This window comes from Mustela nivalis (genome assembly GCF_964662115.1).
Source record: "Mustela nivalis genome assembly, chromosome: 18".
Classification (NCBI taxonomy): Eukaryota; Metazoa; Chordata; class Mammalia; order Carnivora; family Mustelidae; genus Mustela; species Mustela nivalis.
This window is the reverse complement of record NC_139037.1, coordinates 27,596,438-27,616,467: the sequence shown is the minus strand read 5'-3', so window position 1 is coordinate 27,616,467 and position 20,030 is coordinate 27,596,438. Positions and strand designations below refer to the sequence as shown.

General features: G+C 48.8%; 1 protein-coding gene across 1 annotated transcript in view; it reads right to left on the bottom strand.

The window, feature by feature from the left end:
* The window catches only part of CES1 (carboxylesterase 1), a 30,107-nt gene extending 12,935 nt beyond the window's left edge, over window positions 1-17,172 (bottom strand). The window contains exons 1-7 of the mRNA XM_082712512.1: window positions 16,957-17,172; window positions 13,583-13,790; window positions 9,296-9,440; window positions 6,913-7,046; window positions 4,728-4,881; window positions 2,919-3,023; window positions 1,894-1,998 (exon numbers count right to left, since the gene is read on the bottom strand). Coding sequence (XP_082568638.1) covers window positions 1,894-1,998; window positions 2,919-3,023; window positions 4,728-4,881; window positions 6,913-7,046; window positions 9,296-9,440; window positions 13,583-13,790; window positions 16,957-17,008 — 903 coding nt within the window. The 5' untranslated portion in view covers window positions 17,009-17,172. The remainder of the gene's footprint in view (window positions 1-1,893; window positions 1,999-2,918; window positions 3,024-4,727; window positions 4,882-6,912; window positions 7,047-9,295; window positions 9,441-13,582; window positions 13,791-16,956) is intronic.
* Between the last annotated feature and the right edge of the window lie 2,858 nt (window positions 17,173-20,030).

Below are 20,030 nucleotides of genomic sequence, written 5' to 3'. Positions count from 1 at the left end.
CCTCTTTCAAGGAATCAGACGTGGTTGTGTTTTCATTCTTTACATGCACTACTCACCTTATTTGAGCCCAAGAAAACAAGATCCAAGCCCAAGTCCACATTGGAATTCAACCAGGAAACAGAGCAGAGGCTAATGCCAGAGGCCTGGCCCCAGGGTCCAGGAGTCTCTCCAGGAGCCGAGGGCCCCACAGAGTGTCCAGGGGCTCAGGATATGTCTGAACTCACAGTCACACCCTTTCCCCACAGAAGGAAAAATTCCCATTGGGCCTTCCTGCTGTATTCTCTGGGTGTCCTTGTGATGACACACTGTCGGAACCATCCATCAGTCCTCAAATGTCACCTCCTCTAGGAAGCACCCCTGCTGACTGTTATGGGAATTTCCTCTCTATATACTCCCAGCATCCTTAGTCCATGAAGTCTGTGAGTGCATTCTTCCTTGAATAGTTCCTTGTCCACAGAAATTACATCTGATTAATGTCAGGATGGATGGAGGGATGGAGGGAGGGATGGAGGATGGATGGAGGATTGGATGGATGGGTGACTGGGTGGATGGGTGGAGGGATGAGGGAGGGATGGAGAGAGGGTTGGATGGATGGGTGACTGGGTGGGTGGATGGAGGGATGGCTGAATGGAGGAAGGGAGGGATGGATGGATGGATGGATGGATGAGGGATGGATGGATGAATGGAAGGAAGAATGGATGGATGGATGAATGGAGGAAGGGAGGAATGGATGGATGGATGGAAGGATGGAGGGATGGATGGATGGATGGATGGATGGAGGAAGGGAGGGATGGATGGATGGATGGAAGGATGGAGGGATGGATAGAGGGATGGATGGATGAGGGATGGATGGATGGATGGATGGAAGGAAGAATGGATGGATGGATGGATGGAGGAAGGGAGGGATGGATGGATGGATGGAAGGATGGAGGGATGGATGGAGGGATGGATGGATGGAAGGAAGAATGGATGGATGGATGGATGAATGGAAGGATGGATGGATGGATGGATGGATGGATGGATGAATGGATGGATGGATGGATGAGTGGATGGATGGCTAGATGATGGATGGAGTTGGTCAATACACAGAGTGTGAATGAACTGGATGGACTGGTAGACAGATGAATAATAACTAGCTGACCGGGTGATGGATGGATCATTGATTCTGGACAGTTGAATAATGGGGTGAAGATATATGGTGGTTGGATGACACCCAGATGATGGAAATGAATGGAAGTTATGGCTGAATAAAAGTTATGGATGGATGGATGGATGGATGGATATTAAACTGATTAAAGAATACTGATAAACTGGATAGACTGGCAGATGAACAGATGGATAATAAGATGATGATTGGATTGATGGCTGACTGGCTGGCTGGGTGGGTGCATGTGTAGTTATTCTAGAACCACAACTGAGGCAGTCTCAGAAAAAGTTAGATAAATGGACCACCACTGGGTTATCACTGAGGTAGTTTCTCAATTAAGCAAGATATATTATGACAATCTTCCTTAGAATCTTTGTTCTTAATATCCTATCCTCAAAATTCAGAATAGTATGTACCTCTGGGACTATGTAATACTTAATTTCTTTAACATACATTTGGAAACAAGAATGGGAAAATAGTAAGTTTCAGTTGAGGTGAGAGATTATTATACAATTTGTTCATTGTGTTGTTTCACAACTTCACAAATGTTTGTGATACTTCATATTAAAAAAAAAGAAAAAGAAATTCCTATTCAGATCCAAAGGCTGACACTGTTCCCCGGGGGTCAGAAACACTGTCCCAGACAGTTTTCTAGGGCAGGGGCAAAGGGACAGCCAAATAATGGAGCCTGGGCCCAAGTGCACAGGATGGGGGGCTTGTGTGGTCACGAAAGTGGATATGCCTACCAACTTCAGCGACGTCTCCAAGAGCTCATCTTCCGTCTTCTGGCGCAAGCAGTGAACAAGGACAGCCGAGGTGGTGGCTTTACACCCAGCAAAGATAGCAATTTGCTGTAGAGATCACAAGCAAGAGCAGAACTCAAGAGCCACGCCCCTTCCCTCCAATCAATACCCCAACCTTCACTTCTAAGGGCAGCAGAGGGGAGCAGAACATACTCTAGACCAGCATGTGGGAGTCCTACGTCCCAGGCGTGCCAAATTAAACAAGGTCTGTCTCTGTGACTGTATCTCCGTAAAATGGGCAAAATGATCTCAGAGCTGAGAGTGGAAAGGGAGGGAGAGTGGGGTGGGGTTTAAGAGCACGGAATCCAGAACACACTGCCTGTTTGCACATTTCCTTTCAGGAAGCCTTCCACGATAACCTCCTGCTCATATTAAGATTAAGTGCTCCTTTTGGATTCCCTTACGGTATCAGATATCTCTGCTTTATTGCTCTTGTCACTTGAGATTTTATAATCTGTGTGATTATGAAATGATTAATTTGTCTCCTCCAATGGAATGGAAACTTCATGAGGATACTAGATGTCTGGCTTTATCAAAATTATGTGATGAATGAATGAATTCCCGGAACCAACCCCAGCCATGAGGCACTTAAGTGGGGGGCCACTGCAGGCCCACATACTGTAAGTGGGTTAACCAGAACTCAGACCCTGAGAGAGACCAGTCACGGTGACAGCCCGCTGCCCACTATGTGGCCTGGTGCCCCCCACCCACCACCCTGCCCCCGGTTGCACTTTGGGTAGAATGCTCAGGGGACAGTGTACTGCACTGGCAGTCCAGAGTCACGTGTTCAAGTCCCAGCTCTGGTAAAACTGGGAGACTGGCTGAGGTGTCTCCTTCCCCTTCCACTCAACTGCTGTCACTTCCATGATTCCTTGAGGATGCCTGCCGAATCCCATGGCAAGAAAGGCCCCTGAAGATTCCAGAACATCAGAGCCAAGGGTGTGGCAGTGGTCCTGCGTGAGACCTACCTGAGCTGTTTCCTTCATGTCTTTCCTAACCAGGGCAGCCGTGAGGGCCACGCCGCTCTCCGAGATGGCCCGGTGGAAAAGGTTCTTGGCCAGGGGAGACAGCACCTGGCAGGACAGTGGACAGGAAGAGAGTTTATGCTCATGGGGAGGGGTTTCAAGAATCATCTCATCCTTAACTCTAGCCTGGACTGTCCCCCTGGAGACCCGGGCACCCAGGGAATGTGGCAGATCCTGACCAGGGCCTCAGCCTATTCCCAGGCTGACGCTGGGGCCCGGCTCCTCCAAGAGAAGCTGAGCTGGAGGGCACCAGCAGCACAGAGCGAGGGAAGCACGTGAAGCGTGGCGCGTGTGCCCACTGTGACAATCAGAGGTCTCGAGACAGGGCGGCAACTGTCAGCCGCCCTTTAAAGACACAGTTCTGATTCCCCATCTCTACTATTCAGGATTTATCCTAAGAGTGATCATGGAGATGAATGATGATTCCCAAGAATGCTCATAATGTTTATAATATAATTGGAAATAACCCAAGGTTCCAATATTACAAGATTGAGGAAATGAAGGGTTTTCATTTTTACTGTGGAATACCATGCAGATCTCTACCACGGAATACCACGGAATCTACAACAAAATGATAGTAATGGAAGAGTAATGTTTAGGTAAATATTTCTGTTATAGGATATACTAAGAAAGGTTTTTAAAAACATCTTAAGACAGGTGGGGCGCCTGGGGGGCTCAGTCATTAAAGCGTCTGCTTTCGGCTCAGGTCATGAGCCCAGAGTCCTGGGATGGAGTCACATTGGGCTCCCCACTCAGCGTGGAGTCTGCTTCTCCCTCTGCTCCTCACCCCACTGTCAATCTCTCTCTGACTCTCTCCCTCTCTCAAATAAATAAAATCATTTTTTAAAAAATCTCAAAACAGGTAGACAGATGACAGATGGATAAAGAGACAGAAGTGAGTCATGGGGAAAACACTAGAAAAATAAGTCTCAAAATGTCTGTGGTGAGCTTCCCTGGGTAATGGGACTATAGAGGACTCTTTTCATCTTTGGGCTTATCTGCACTTTTCCTTTTTCTCCACTTGATAAACTATAAAAACTTTTTCCTCTGAGTATTGGACATGGAAACCAATACATACATTAAAAGCAGTAATAGCACTGACCATCTACTCAAAAGTGAGGGAGCTGGAGAGCTTCTGGCTTCCAGCACTTCCTCATCTCATTCCCATCTCTGCTGCCCTCAGTGGCTCCCCCAGCTGCACTCCCCACACCAGGCCCCCAGGAGCCCCAGGTGCTCACAGCACCACTGCTGTCCCAGGCCTCCCTGTCCCTCCCAGCCCAGCCCCACATCTCAGTCCCAGAGGCAGCTGTCCTCACAGGAGGCCCCTGACCTGTTCTTGGTGCCGATGTCCCTTGACTTGCAGATCTGGCTTCCAGCTGAACAATGACCCTTTGTCCAACTCTTTCTCATAATCTATACCCACCCTACTCGCTAGGAGAAGTGAAGCGAGTTCTAATGCTAAAACGATGGGAAGGAGAGAGAGCGAGTGCGAGCGAGAGAGCATGCACTCAACCATGGTAGAGGAGGTGTGTCATTGCTGGAGCTGTGGCTGGAGATTCTCAAGGCCCTAGGATGCTACCCTGGGATCTGAGCTTCCTGGGGGCCAAGGAGAGCTCCGCCATTAGCTCTCCACCAACTGATGCTGTGCAGACCGGGTCAGCCCTGAGTCCAGGTCTTGTAAATCAAGCTGCCAACTGGTCCAAAGGCTCCAAGGGGTCCCATCAGCAGATATATCAGGGCAGGAACACTTACAAGAACAGAGACGCTTTCACCTCCTGCTGACTCTCCAAATATGGTTACAGAACCTGGATTCCCTCCAAAGTTGGCAATGTTCTCCTGGACCCAGCGAAGTGCAGCCAACTGGTCCAAGTGACCCCAGTTTCCTCGGCTGTGTTCGTCCCCTGTGCTGTAGGAATGGGGAAGGGGTGGGAGCATAGACCACATGGCAGGGCTGTCAGGACCACAGATGGGGCTGGGGGACTCTAGGTGAGCCTTCTAGAAAAAGACCAGCCTTCTATAGCCCCAACACAAGGGTCTTCTTCTGTCTTCCATTCTGGTGGCATTGTTCTGTTGTAGGGTTCTACATTTACTCAATTGGCATCTATTTACTGAGCATCTACTTTGTGCAAAACACTGTTCTAAGAGCAAGGAGCACATCTGAGAACTAAACATGCCAAATCTCTGACTATACAGAGGTTCACACTACAGATTACAAACAAATGGATAAATACAGAAAATAGTATCAGGTAGTGAAAGTACTTCCAGGAAAAATAAAATCAGGTAAGGGAAAAGACTGGGGTCCTATTTCAGATCACAAGACCAAGAAAGGCTTCTTGGAGGTGGTAGTATTTGAATAGAGACCTGAATGAAAAAGCACATGAGCCTTGCAAATATCCAAAGAAGGGAATTCCAGGCTGAAGAAACAGCCAGTGCAAAGGTCCTGTGGTCCAGTGGACAAAAGTGAGTGTAGTACAGCAGCTAAAGGACTCTGTGGGCCTTGGTAAGAACTTTGATGTCATTGCTAGTAAGGTGGGAAGTCATTTCACAGCCTATGACAAAATTCCTTTTATGTCTTAAGTGGTCATTCTGGCTGCTGTGTAGATGAGACCCAGCATCAAATTAGCAGATTATAAAAGTAGGTGGTTTTTACAATCATCTGGGAGAGAGGCACAGAGGGCTTTGATTAGGGGGGCATAAGGGAGGAGGTGAGAAGTGGTTGGATTCTGAATATATTTTAAAGGTGGAACCAAGAGGATTTGCTGACCCTGATGTGACCAGGTGAGAAAAAGAAGTCAAGGCTGACCACAAGTCTATCCAGAGCAGTTGGAAGCAGGCGCGAGGGGCCTGCCAGCAGCCAGCAGGAGGCGCTGTTGGCAAAGTAGGAAAGTTGGGGAAGGAGCAGTGGGAGTCAAAGGTTAAATCTGTCCCCCTGGAGGGTGAGGTACCCTTCAGACGTTCAGTGGAGGTAGCAACAGGTACAAGGTGGTAGTTAATGAGGTACCTCTGGGTTTCAAAGGCGAAGCAGGGGCTGAAATAGGGAGCTTGGAATGTGGCTCCTGAGGTCACCCAAGGAACCCGTGGAGGTGGAGAAAGAGATGCACACAGAGGCCAGAGGACCACGCGTGAGGAATCGTGTGCAGCTACTCCCAAGGTTGGCCCAAAAGCTGTTGGGACACTGGGCAGAGGACAAACTGGGAGCAGGAGCCACAGGAAGCACCCATATAGCATTTTGACCTTAATGGGGAGCAGAGAGATGGATTGCGGTGGGAGAGAAGAGATGTCTCCACTAAGTCACCACACCCTAGGACAGGACTCACTTGGGATAATCCTCCTCTAGCCCGGGGCCGGAGGGGAGGGGGTCTTTCTTGTGAGAAGTCCACCCCCTCCCCCAATCCAGCCCAGCAGCCATCTCAGGGTCAGGGGGCATTGCGGCTGGTGCCCAGGGGGCTGTCCGCTGGACAGTCTTCAGCTCCAGACACCCAGTTCCTTTACCCAGAAAAACGCACCAAACACCTGCCCCGAGTGTGCTCTTTCCTTCCCTTCCCGCCATGTCGGATGCGTAAGTCTCTAAGTGCTGCTATAGGTGTCTCCACAAAGGTGTGTGATGTGCTGGAACAGCACAAGTAAAGAAGACGGGGGCATTTCAGAGGGGGTGACATTTGGGTTGGGCCTTGCAGAATGCATAGGAGTTCGTCAGGTAGAATGGGCATTCCAGGTAGAAGGAAGAGGACCTGCAAAAGCTCCGAAGCAAATGGCCCAATGCGGCTGGGGATGGAGAAGATAAGTAGAGCCCAGTGAGGAAAGGGCTTGGGTGCTTTCCTAGGGAACCTGGCAAAGATCCCTTTGAGGGCTGACCTGGCCAGAGCTGAATACCTAGCACCCTCACTTTGGTTGGGGGGGTGGGGCAAGGTGCAGTGAGGACTGTGCAGAATCTTACCTGAAGAATCCCCAGATGCCCAGGCGGTACTGAATGACCACCACCACCACGTTTTCATGGGCAGAGAGGGCCAGCCCATCATAGGTTGATGCTCCGCCCACCACCAGACCCCCTCCGTGGATCCACACCATCACCTGGGCAAAAAGGAAGCAACCGTACTGGTGAGGGGAAGCAGCGCTGGGCAGGACCTCAAGAGGTTGTCTGGTTTGGTCGCCGACCTCTTGGCCGTGGCTCAAGGAGGCCATTACCAGAAGTGACCTGTCCCCAGCAAAGTTAGAACAGGCATTTGCTCTTCTCCCCGCTCCTCCCAACTGGGGCCCAGGCCACTGCTCCAGCTCATGCTTCAGAACTTCATCATGGAAACAGTCACAGCTAAGAGTGCCATCTTCTCCCCAACACACCCATCCCCCTCATGCCTGAGCCCGTCCCGCAGCCCAGCCTCCTCCGCTGCCACAGCCCCGTGTTTCGGCTTCATCTTAGTGATACCTTGTATGGTGAATTGAATTGCTCGCCTGCCACAGGAACTGTCTTGAGAAGCACACGTGCCCCCCGTGGGATCGCTTTTGAATATGCCGTCCTTTCTGCCTCCTCTGCATCCCCAAATCCCACCCGTCCTCCAAAGCCCAGCCTAAAAGCCACCTCCTCCAATAAGTCTTCAGTCATCTCACTAATAGGATCTGAGACCTACTCTATGCCAAGGACAGTGTTTAGAATCGAGGACGAGGGTAGATATAGGAATTCATCACGCTTGGCTCTGGCATTGTAAGAGCTCATGTAGCCAGGAGGGAAGAGCAGCTAAAATAATTATGTTGTAATCATTTTATTCATTTAAAAAAAAGGAATTTGTAACACAAACTATGTGCCAAGTAGCATTCCACGCCATAGGGACTAATACGGCCCCGTTAACAGACAAGAAACCTGCCTGAGGCCACGCAGCTTAATAAGCCGCGGAAGCAGGACTTGAACCCATGCGGTCTGTTTCTGGAGTCCACCCACTGAGGCACTCAGCCCACTGCAGCCATTGGCCAGGGTGCAATGGAACTGCTGTTAGGAGAGGAGTAAGATCTTCCCTTTGACTCTAACTAATGCCTCAGGAGTACTTGCTTTGTGCCCTCGCCAGCCACACAGACAAAGCCCGATGTGCATCACTGGTACTCATGCGTGATTAGCCCCGTTCTGGAAACAGAGCCAGGCCCCTCTGCTGGTAAAAGGCAGAACCGGGATGTAAGCCCAGCCGACTCTGTAGATCCAGAGCCTGTGTCCATATGGAAAGGTTCTCGCCTTGTTCCTCCTCCGCCTCTGGTCCCTGCCTCTGTCTGGGTGGAAGGACCGAGTTAGCAGTCATCTGAGTGAAGGCTGAGATGAGGGTTGGTCAGCAGTGACTTCCTGAAGAAAGCATCCCAGATGGTAGGGCCCTCCAAAGCCAAGGGTATCTGATGATGGGTTTTTTTTGTTGTTTTTTTTTGTTGTTGTTGTTTTTTGTGGATTTTGTTCTTGTTTTGTTTTGTGGTGGTTTTTTTAAGTCCCTCCTTTGCCTTGACCCCCAAGTACAGCTCTGCACACAGGGGCAGGGAGTATGTAACAGAAGAACGTGAGAACAGAGGACTGAGTGCTCACAGATTCATAGATGCCCTCCCCCACTCCGGGGCATCCTGCCAGGAGATGGCTGGGTGCAAACATCCCCCCCACCTCTCCACTCCGGGGATCACCTCCTTTTCCTGGACATCTCCAAGCCCCAGCTTGAGTCTAGAATTTGCCCCATCTCTGGGCTTCCTTTATTCTAGAAATGCTGACTCATGGGGTCATCAGTTGTGCCAAAGACAATTAGGGAAGGAAATTAGCTACGATAAATTCCCAAGTATTTGGCCGGAGGCAAAAGAATGAACTTCTCGGATTGCCCCAGGCTCTGCCCCTAACATCTCTCAGGCGACCCTGGAGCTTGTGAGAGAAGCATCTTACTGTGCTGAGGAAAGGCCTCGCCTCCTGGTCTGTGTCAAAGGGCACTGGTCTGAAATTCAGAAGGCCTCGGCCCTGGTCCTGCCAATCCCACCGTGTGATCTCACTTCCCCCTTTCTGGGCCTCAGTCTCTCTACCTGTAAAGGAAGGATGACTTATCTCTAAAGTCACCATTTTGGTCCTCCTATTAACAAGAAATGATTTGGAAAAATTACAATGGGCATGACCGTGGTACAGCAAATTCCCCCGGAGGTCTGTCTCTAGGGGAAACTGAAGTATGGAAAGCTTGCGTTTCTTGTGGTCCTAAGGTCTGGCTGTGGTGGGAACAGGAAGCACTGAGGTCTCTGAAATGATGCCCCACCCAAGCTGTCTTCACCCCCTTCTAGTCTACACCAGAAGACTCGCAGTGCTAGAACCTTCTACTTACCGGCAGCCGGCTTTTCTTTGTCAAGTCAGCGGGAGTGTAAATATTTAGATAAAGGCAGTCTTCAGAAAACTTGAGAGCAATATTCTCCTTTCTGTTGGTAAAGAGCTCTGAGAGCACCTGCCCCCCCATTGCATCCTGGGAGCACCTGGGGAGGGGGGCAAAGAAGAAGTTCTGAGTTCAGTTCAGAGCTGAGCAAGATGCCTCCTGGGGTGCCCTGGGCCTTGGACTGGCAGGCTCAGGCTGATAGAGTTGTTCCTACCAGGCTGGAGATACTGGGATGGTTAGGAGGTTTTTTAGGTGCATGGGTGGGGTTTGGAGGGAGGGAACCCTGAGGCTCATTAAGGTCTCCCACGGCTGTGTCTAGATAGTAAGAAGGCTTGGTACCTGTCCCCTTCGCTGAGCCTTTGAGATGCCCTGGGTCAAGGATAGGAGACCGCCCATAAGCTAACCACCTGGGCGAGGCCTATCTCCTGCATACCCTGGATACATGCGAGCTCTCTGTTCCAGGCAAATGTGTCCTCCACCAGGTCAGCATGTTCTAGTCCATGGCAGACTTCCATAATCCCTGGGAAGTCACTCAAATGACAGACATTTAGGCACTACAAAAGGTCAGGGATGAAATATTTTGTTGGGCAGTATCAGGAGAACTGTGTTCTAGTCCTATCACACTCGCTAATCTTCTGGGTGACCTTGGGTGAATTCCCTGCCTGATTTGGTTTGAATCTGCCAGGTCAGTGTGAGGGAAGTGATTTTTATAAGGGTCATATAGTCCTGACATGCTAAGAATCTACCCATCCCAGGCAAACACTATTGGTTTTCCCAATAACAGACCTTAAAGACCCGACACAGATTAAAACTGGTAAGGTTGGGGCGCCTCAGGGGGTTAAGGTCTCTGCCTTCTGCTTGGGTCATGATCCCGGGGTCCTGGGATCAAGCCCCGAGTCGGGCTCTTTGCTCAGCGGGGAGCCTGTTTCCCTTCCTCTCTCTGCCTTCTTCTCTGCCTACTTGTGATCTCTATCAAATAAATAAATAATAATCTTAAAAAAATTGGTAAGATTTATGAACCTCCCAACATGCCAGGTACTCTATGTACTAACTTACTTAATCATCACATGGCACGCTCCCTAATATAGAATCTATAATTATCCCCATTTTTACTAAGGTACCGAGAGGTTAGAGAACCTACCCAAGGTCACACAGCCAGAAAGATCTATACTATGTAGTGCACGATATTTCTAAGGACACTATAAGGAACATTTCTGGATCTCAAGGTACCAGAATGCAGGTATCACTGCCCCCAGTTTATAAATGAGGTCACTGAGTCACTCTGCTGGCAAGTGGCAGAATCAGAGTCTCCAGTAATGACTCCTTAATTTCCATCCTAAGGGAACTTTCCCCTGATCACCAGGGCAAGGAGCCTAACAGTCTTAAAAGAAGAAAATCAAAATGTCAAGAAAGGGGAAAAGAGTAAAGGTCACTAGTGTTTAAATAAATGTGGAATAAATAGCAAAATTACAGATAATTATAATGATAATTATTATTGTTTTGCCTATCCAATAGCCAAAAAGCATTTTTTTTTAAAGATTTCATCTATTTATTTGACAGAGAGAGAGAGATCACAAGTAGGCAGAGAGGCAGGCCGAGAGAGCGGAAAGCAGGCTCCCCACTAAGCAGAGAGCCTGATGTAGGGCTTGATCCCAGGACCCTGAGACCATTACCTGAGCTGAAAGCAGAGGCTTAACCCACCGAGCCACTCAGGTACCCCCAAAAAGCATTTTTTAATAACCCCAAGCATTGCCAAAGATCTGGGGAGTGCAGGTTTTCAGATATCAATGGAAGGAGTGTCGCTGGAACATTTCTGGAGGGAAATGTAAACAGAAGGTGCATATTCATGGCATTTCTTCAAACTTGTCCCAAAATATTCATGGGCATACATAAATATTTAACTGCAGGATATTCATCAGAGTCTATCTGTACTATCAAAAACATCAAGAACTTAATGAACCCAAATAAGAGATGGGGTAAATAGATTATAATCCAAGACTCAATGTAATACAGCCATTATAAGTCCAGCTGTGATATCTAATGACATAGAATAATATTCCTGCTAGATTTACAAATGAGCAAAGCAGGCATCCAAACTATCTGTATGATGTGATACTGTGATTTATAATAAATACATATTCGGCCTCCATTCCATTTCGGCCACAGGATCCCTAAAATCCGTGGAATTTCCTCTGTGAAGGAAACAATAAAGATATCTTTATTATGTTAATAAGGTGACTTTTGATCACACTTAAGGCTAGGGGCTGGTTGTCACATGAACTGTCCAGTAAACTTTCAGTTCTGCCTCCCTGACCTCTGGGGAGCAAGATGGGGCTGGGGGTTGAATGGTGGCCAATGCCCCTGGTTTCATCAATCATGGCTACATAACAAAGCCTCCTTAAAAAACCACAGGACTGGGTGCCTGGGTGGCTCAGTGGGTTAAGCTGCTGCCTTCAGCTCAGGTCATGATCTCAGAGTCCTGGGATCGAGTCCCGCATCGGGCTCTCTGCTCAGCAGAGAGCCTGCTTCCCTCTCTCTCTCTGCCTGCCTCTCCATCTACTTGTGATTTCTCTCTGTCAAATAAATAAATAAAATCTTAAAAACAAACAAACAAACAAAAAAAAAAACCACAGGACAGGATACTGCGAGTTTCCAAGTTGGTGAACCAGAAAGCTTTTATGGCCACTGTGCAGGACCCCCAACTCCAGGACAGAAGCTCCTTTATTCAGGACCTCACCCCATGGATCTCTTCCTCTGGCTCTTGATTCATATGCCCTAATAACCTTTGTAATGAACTGGTGATGTAGTGAATAAACCAGTTTTCTGAGTTCTGTGACTCAGCAAATTAATGGAACCCAAGGAGGGAGTCATAGGAACCTTTGACTTATAGCCAAAGTCCAGCATAGATAGCAACTTGGACTTGTAATTGGCATCAGATGCAGAAAGTGTCTTGTGGGGCCGAGTCCTTAACCTGGAGGATCTGACACTATCTCCAGGCAGAGCAGTGTAGGGATTAGTTGAATTGTAAGACACACAGCTGGTGTTGAGATTTTTTTCTCTGTGTTGGTTGGTGGTGGTTATTGAGGTGGGGGGGGACCCACACACTGAAATTGAGTGCAAAATCTCATGGATTCTATTTTTAAGGAAGAAAATATACAACAGATAAAAGACTGGAAAAACAGAATCTAAAATATGAACAGCAGTTCTCTCTGTCGGTGGAGGAATTATATGTGATTTTCATTTTCTTATCTTTCCTTACCCGTACTTCCTCCTTTTCTGCAATATGTATGTATTACATTGGCAGTCAGGAAATAAAAAGAGCAAACACTATTTTTTAAAACAAAAGGAAGGAAGGGAGGGAGGGAGGGAGGAGGAAGAAAAGAAGGGAAGGCAGCAAGGAGTAAGACCTTAGAAATTTCCAGAATGCCTTGCTGAGGTGAATAAGGTCTTATGGATATATGTAGGCTTCTGAGGTATCTGGAGGAGGTAGATATTGGCTACTTTGTCCGACTTGGTAAGGGTGATTGGGACACACCAGCCATTGCTCTGCTCATGACTAGGTACTTTGACACACTTGGGAGCTAAGAACTTTTGAGTCAACTCCCCAAAGCTCTCCCCACTTACACAACTCTAGGTCTACCCCCGCTCCCCAGCTTTGGCAAAGGTCCAGACAGGAGAATTGTTACTTCTACGTCTCTCACTTGGTCAACTTCTAATTTTCTCCCGCTTATCATGGTCTAACGTATTGCATAATTTATTGACTGATTTGCATATTTTTTCTTTGTCATCCATCTCCCTGCTAGAATGCAAGCTCCGTGAAGGTAGGGATACTTTTCTGATCGTTCGTGGATCCTAGGAAACCTAGAACGTGCTCAGTAAATGTTTGTTGAATAGAGCTCTAGAATGCTCTATTCTAGAAGGTATTAAAAGATTTATGGGGCGCCTGGGTGGCTCAGTGGGTTAAAGCCTCTGCCTTCAGCTCAGGTCATGGTCCCAGGGTCCTGGGATCGAACCCCGCATCAGGCTCTCTGCTCAGAAGGGAACCTGCCTCTCCCTCTCTCTTTCTGCCTGCCTCTCTGCCTACTTGTGATCTCTGTCAAATAAATAAATAAATAAAATCTTAAAAAAAAAAAAAGAATTACAACAGCTTGGAAATTTTGGAACAAAGCCACTCAGCAAGTTGCCCTAGACGCTTCCTGCATCACTTTGAGGCCAGCATCCCCCCGAGAGACGCCAACTTACATGGGAGGGTAAGCGGTGGTGTTCTTCACGTAGTTCCATGGCTCTGCAGGCTGTGGTGGAGCAAATCTCAGGGACCCCAGAGGAGGCCTGGCAAAAGGGACTCCCAGGAAGACGGCCACAGGCTGTGCAAATCCTTCTAAGCTGACGTACTTGCCCAAGACCTTGCCTTGCACGGTGTCCACCACAGGCAGCGAGGATGGGTGCCCCCCTGGACATCCAGAGGAAAGAGGACACATCAGCCCAAAAGGTCTGACCTGGACTCCCAGTGGGTCTCCACCTTGAACAGGGACCTTGAATGAGTCACCTAAACCCTCAGGACCTCAGTTAAGCTTGAGGTTAACTGTCATTCCTTACTTGGGGCTATCTAGAGGAGCCAATTGGAAATGGAGGTATAATAGCATCAAGTTAAAAAGAAATGCAAGAAGGAGAGCTGCTGAGGGGAACAAGGCATTTGGTTGTCACTCCTAGAAGCTTCTGGAAATAACTGGCCAGTAGGCCTCAGGTGCTAAGCTGCACACTGGTGTAGAACATGAATAAGAGGCTGTCCCTCTTCTCAGAATTTCTGAACCATGTAGGGAGCATGAGCTACAAACACACTTGCCCCTACTGGGTGGGAAGGCAGGTGCCGGAGTCCCCAGAGAGGTACCAGTACCACAAGGGTCAGAAGAGGCAGGGAGGCCTCCGCATTGGTGGCATGGTGGAGGTGGTGCCCTTGGAGCTGGGACTGGCAGTGGGAGGGAGGAGGGGGCTGACAGCAGGAGGTAGAAGGTGGGGGGTTGGGGGATAAAGGTGTGAGGCAGAGCAGAGGCTAGGCTCTGGGAGCAAAATGCAAGGCTGGCCTGAGGAAGAGTGAAGGGCCCACAGAAGCCAGAGGGAGTCAACGGGGAGCGGACAGCAGCCTGTATTGTGAAAGAGGTTCAAGCCTGGGGGGGGGGCCTCTGTACCAGGCTAGGGTCTGGGGCTTTCTTTGGGGGCACACATATAGCAGTCAACAGTCCTAGAGTATGCAAGAGTGACATGCATCATCTCATATGGGATTCTGAGCAGGGGCTTCCGGGGCAGGGGAGAGAGCCTGGGGTCTGGTTCCTACCTGTCCCGTCCTTGTGGGGCTGGTGGTCCATCCCCACTGAGCTGTCCCTTCCTCCCGGGCTGTCCCTTCCACCCCAGTCCTGGCTCCACCTGCTGTGCAAGTGGGCCCTCAGACTCTCGATCATGGCCCTCCTCCAAGTCTTCCCTCATCCTGCCCTGGCAGCCTCTGTGTGTATGGTTCCTCATCTGAAATGGTTTCTAGCCTGGCATCACGCCAGCTGCTCCCTTGTGGACACAGACAAAAGGTCAACCTCTCCCCCAAAGTGTGCGGGCGGAACAAGAAAGGGTGATCCAGATTTAGTCTTACAGAAGGAGATGGAATGGTAACCTGCAGGAGAGGCGAAGTGGACAGGAGCCCAAGGGGCCAGGGTGAGGAAGCGGGTGGGCGGGCTGAGAGGCAGAGCAGTTATGGCTCCAGGAGCAGTCCGCACTTGTCGTGTTACATAAGTACACACGTAATGTTTATGCTACATGACATCCGTACACAGGTAAGCTTTGAATGCTGAGCACTGACTATGCACCAGATTTGCATGCTGGCTCACTTAAATTCAACTTCACAAGATGCCCATTTTATAGATGAGAAAGCTGAGGAAATGGAGAGAGCCAGTGTGGACTTTCTACAGCGGGAAATGGGATGGCCTTGCCAGCAGGTAATCGGTAGTAAGGGAATAACCCACTCCTCCTTTGGTTCTTCCTCTGGCCTCACATTCAGTCCCAGGTTTCCGACAAAGTCACCATCAGAAAGAAGGTGAAGTGCACATGTGGCCTGGGCCTTCCCAGTTCTGAGGGTCCCAGCCCTGGCTGTCCATTCACAAGCCACAGACAGATTCCAGAGTATGATTTTAGTGGACCTTGGGCAAGTCCATTTCCCTCTCTGAGTCCGTTTGCCTGCCTGTAAACGGGCATAGATGCATTCTGGGGCCCCTTGCTACGCTCTTGTAGTAATCATGGGCTTTATTTTGTGTACACTTGACGCTTGACCTCTGGGGCCTTGATGACCCTGGAGGGACTGCCCTCTCAGAGTTAGCCAATTCCAGTGATAGGAATCAACTTCCCTTCCAGTGTGCAGAGCCTGTACCCCAATCACCTTCTTTACCAGGCCGTCCCAGGCCAAGCCACTACCATCCTGCCCTAATCACTCCAGGGCCAGAGATCCAAAAACTGTGAGAAGCCTTCGTGCCCTAGAACTCACTGAAATTGGTTAGTTTGCCAGTCCTGAACCTGCATATCCTGTCTCACCTCTTCCTTCCCCAGGTAACCACAATAAGGGCTCTTGCACGAAATTCCTCCCTCCTCCATCCTCTTCTAACCCACCTTGAGCATCACCTCAGTGTGCAGGACCGTGGTGGGCATGCGTCCTCCTCCCGGGAGCTGTGAGTAACAAGTCCTGGCCATTGGCTTCTGATCTGTTGGCCTCACCGCACACCAAGTCTTCTACTACTACCTTTTAAAACAACTCCTACATTTATAAATTCTTTATTTACACTTTCCATACGAGGTGCTCTTTAGAAATAACCTGTTTTATCCTTACAACAGCCCAATGACAACTGCCGTCATTCCCATGTTCGAGAGGGGGACCCCAAGGCACAGAAACCTTAGGCACAATGCCTAAGGACAGCTGGCCAGTAAGTGCTGGGCTGGGATTCAAACCTACACTCTCTGGGTCCACAGTTCGTCCAGGTCTCCTGCCTGACATCCGAATGGGGAGCATTCCTACGACACTTTTCCTAAGCCGAAATGGCACAAAGCAACATATCCTGGGCTTTCTGCAAGTTGCATTAAGCCACTTTGCTTTTAGGAAAGACCTCCCCATTAGTCCCTGTTATTGTAGCCCAAACAAATTGGAGGACTTTCGCTTTTCCGTTACTATAGTAATATAGGATTTCCCTAAAGGTGAAGAGGCCCGATGCCACTTGCAGAAAGCCTGGGATATTCTGCAAAGCCACTCTCCCTGATTTGGCCATGCACAGACGAATAATCAGGCAGAAAACAAACTGAGCTCTCTGGAATCCCCATCCAGGAGGCATGAGGTTAGCTGTCTGCCCTGCTCTGGGAGCACGCAGCTGCAGTCTGGGAGTGTTCCTGCTCCCCCGGCTCTCAGGTTGACAGGGACTGGCTGGGCACCAAGCGGGTGAAGTCCAGAGGGCACTGGCTGCAGCAGAACTGGACCCGCCATGCCCTTCCTCTCCACGCATCTCCCCCACCTCGTTCCCGTCCACCTCCCACCTCGCACCTGGGCAAGGATTTCCAAACACACCCCACTGTTTTATTTCAGAAGGACTCACCCCAAGCTATGGAAGTGGCAAGGGAGGTCAGGACCAGAGCGGAGAGCCACATCTTGGACAGGCTGCAGCTCCAGCGCTTCAGGCTGTTTACACCACTTAAAAGAGTCTGTTCGGTCCCGCCCCATTGCCCTACTCCGCCGGCCACCGCCCCAGAGCTCTTGGCCACGCCCACCCAGAGTTTACCCTCTTTTCTCCAAGGCCAGGACAGAGTTTCTGATTACGGAGAGCCCCAGACTGATCCAGCAGCGTATTACATAAGGGCTTCTCCCTTGCAGAACTCTAACCTGAGAGCCCTATGAATTTCCCAAGGCAGGCAGGAGCAGACAGATGCCTTTCAGGAGGGGGAGGCTTTGGTCCAGGGTTCTCAGAACAAGCTTGAAAATTAGAACAACCGCCAGCTGCTGGGGAACTCAGGACAAATCTGTCTCAGCTGTTTGGGCTTCTTTTCCATATAGTTCTGTGTTCTCAAGTTTGGAAACACCTTAAATTCATCCAGGTCCCCCCACCTCCCTTTTAAAAAAAATTAATTTATTTTGGAGAGAGAGAGAGAAAATGAGTGAGGAGAGGGACAGAGGGAGAGAATCTTCAAGCCCCATGTGGGGCTCGATCCCATGAACCAAAAGATCATAACCTGAGCCAAAACCAAGAGTCAGACACTTAACTGACTGAGCCACCCAGGTGCCCTATCCGGTTGCCTTTTGATGCCTAAATTAACCTTACAATATTCCTGCCAACCCACTCAGCCTCTTGTCACACACCTCCAGGTTCAGGGAATGCATTCTTTCTCTAGGCAGGGATCTTTGGGCAGAATATTTTCACAAAAAATGAACTCCAGATCTCCACAGTCCCTAGCTCTAATCATCCATCCATCATTCCACGTACTCAATATTCCATTTATCCATTCATTCTCCATTTACCAGGGTCTGACGAGATGCTACGTAGTATGGATACAGAGATGAACTCAAGGGACATTCCTTCTGCTTACAGAGCTCAGCATGTAGTAGACAGGTGGTGGGCCACTGCGCAATGCAAAACCCCAAAACAGAGGGATACAAAGTGCTCTGGGTATACCTGGGAAAGTGTCATGTGTCTGCTGGAGGCACAAGAACGATGAAGCTGCTCAAAGCCTGTTTCATAGAATCACTGAATGTCCAACAGAAGGGAATTCCTTCAACACAGTCTGGTACAGCTGGCTAAGAGAATACTCTGCATTCATTCAGACTACTGATGAGCACCCCGTTCATTGACAAGGACAGACAGTCATGATCTCTTGTGAAGGGAGAAAAGGAGGCTCTAAAATACTTGAGGTCGCTTTATAGGAGATGTTTAGTGGTTCCTCAAAAATCAAACACAGAGTTACTATATTCTCAGCAATTCCACTCTTGGGTATATACCCGAGGTCACCAAGAACAGAGCCATACAAAAACAAGACACAAATAACAGCATTATTCCTAATACCCCAAAGTGGGAACAGCCCAAATGACCATCAACTGATGAATGGATAAAGTGTGATCTAGCTACCCAATGGAATATTATTCAGCCATGAAAAGAAACAAAGTATGGACCCTTGCTACAACATGGATGGGCCAGGAAAACTGGTCACTAATGAGAGAAACCCGACACAGAAGGCTACTTGCTATAGGATTTTATTTACATGAAAAGCCCAGAATAAGCAAATGCATGGAGACAAAAAGATCAGAGGTTGCTTGGGGCAGAGGAGAGGGGCATAAGGAATGACTAATAATGGGTAGGAGGCTTCCTACCTAGGTGACAATGAGTGATGCGTGATGAGAGTGGTGGGATGTTCTGGGTTTAGATTGCACTGATGGTTATGCAATTATGTGAATATATTACAAAAAACACTGAATTGTACACTTAAAAATTTCAAGTTAAATTTTAAGTTAATAATTTAACTTAGAAAAATATATTTAGCTTAATAAAAACTTAAAAATGAATTTATGGTATGTGCATTATCTTTAAGACTTTATTTATTTATTTATTTATTTATTGGTGGGAGGGAGAGGTTGAGGGGGAGGGAGAGGGACAAGCGGTCTCTGCCCTGAGCCTGGAGCCTGATGGGGGCCTCACTCCCAACACCCTGAGAACAGGACCTGAGCCAAAACTGAGCGTTGGACAATTAACTGACTGAGCCCCCCCAGGAGCCCCATGAATTAACTTTCAATAAAATAAATACTTAAAAATCCAGTCATGTATAATATCCCATTTTAGTAAAAACATATCTTTGTGTAGAAAAAAAAATCCTGGAAGGTGATACATCTATTTTATGTTACAACCATTTTCTGGCTGTCGTATTGTGTTTTTACTTATTTATATTTTCCACCTCTACTCATTCAGGCATTCGTGTAATGAATATTTATTGAGGGCTCACTGTGTGGCAAACAAGGGGCAGAGTGCTTTGTATGCAGTCCCTCCCTTCCGTTCTCAAAGGAACCCTGTGAACTGATACCCCTATCTCCTGGGACTCACTCAGGCAAAGAACATAAGTTTAGGAAGAGCTGGGAATTGAACAAATGCTGTGTAACATTGCAGACCATACTCTTTTTTTTTTTTTTAAGTATTTATTTGACAGAGAGCGATCACAAGCAGGCAGACAGAAATAGAGGAGGAAGCAGGCTCCCCGCTGAGCAGGGAGCCCGATGCGGGACTTGAACCCAGGACCCTGAGATCATAACCCAAGCTGAAGGCAGAGGCTTTAGCCCACTGAGCCACCCAGGCGCCCCCCAGACCACACTCTTAACCAGTTTGCTGTGCTGTCCAAACCTTATTGACAAACCGACTTTGTCAGTGCCCTAAATGCATGCTCGATTTACCTGTGAGTGAGCGCCTATGGTTTCTCTCCCTAAGTGCCTCTCCATCTCCACCCTTCAAAGCACCCACACCTCCCAGCTGACCCCTCCCGGACCCTTCCTTGGGCTGCGTGGGAGGATGAATAGAAATGGGAGTACTAGGATTCCTGGGACAGGGAGTGACTGGACATGCTGCTGGCTCAGCCTTCATGGTGGCCCTCTCCCAGCAGAGACAGACTTGTGGCAGAGAAGTCACTGGCTGGCCGG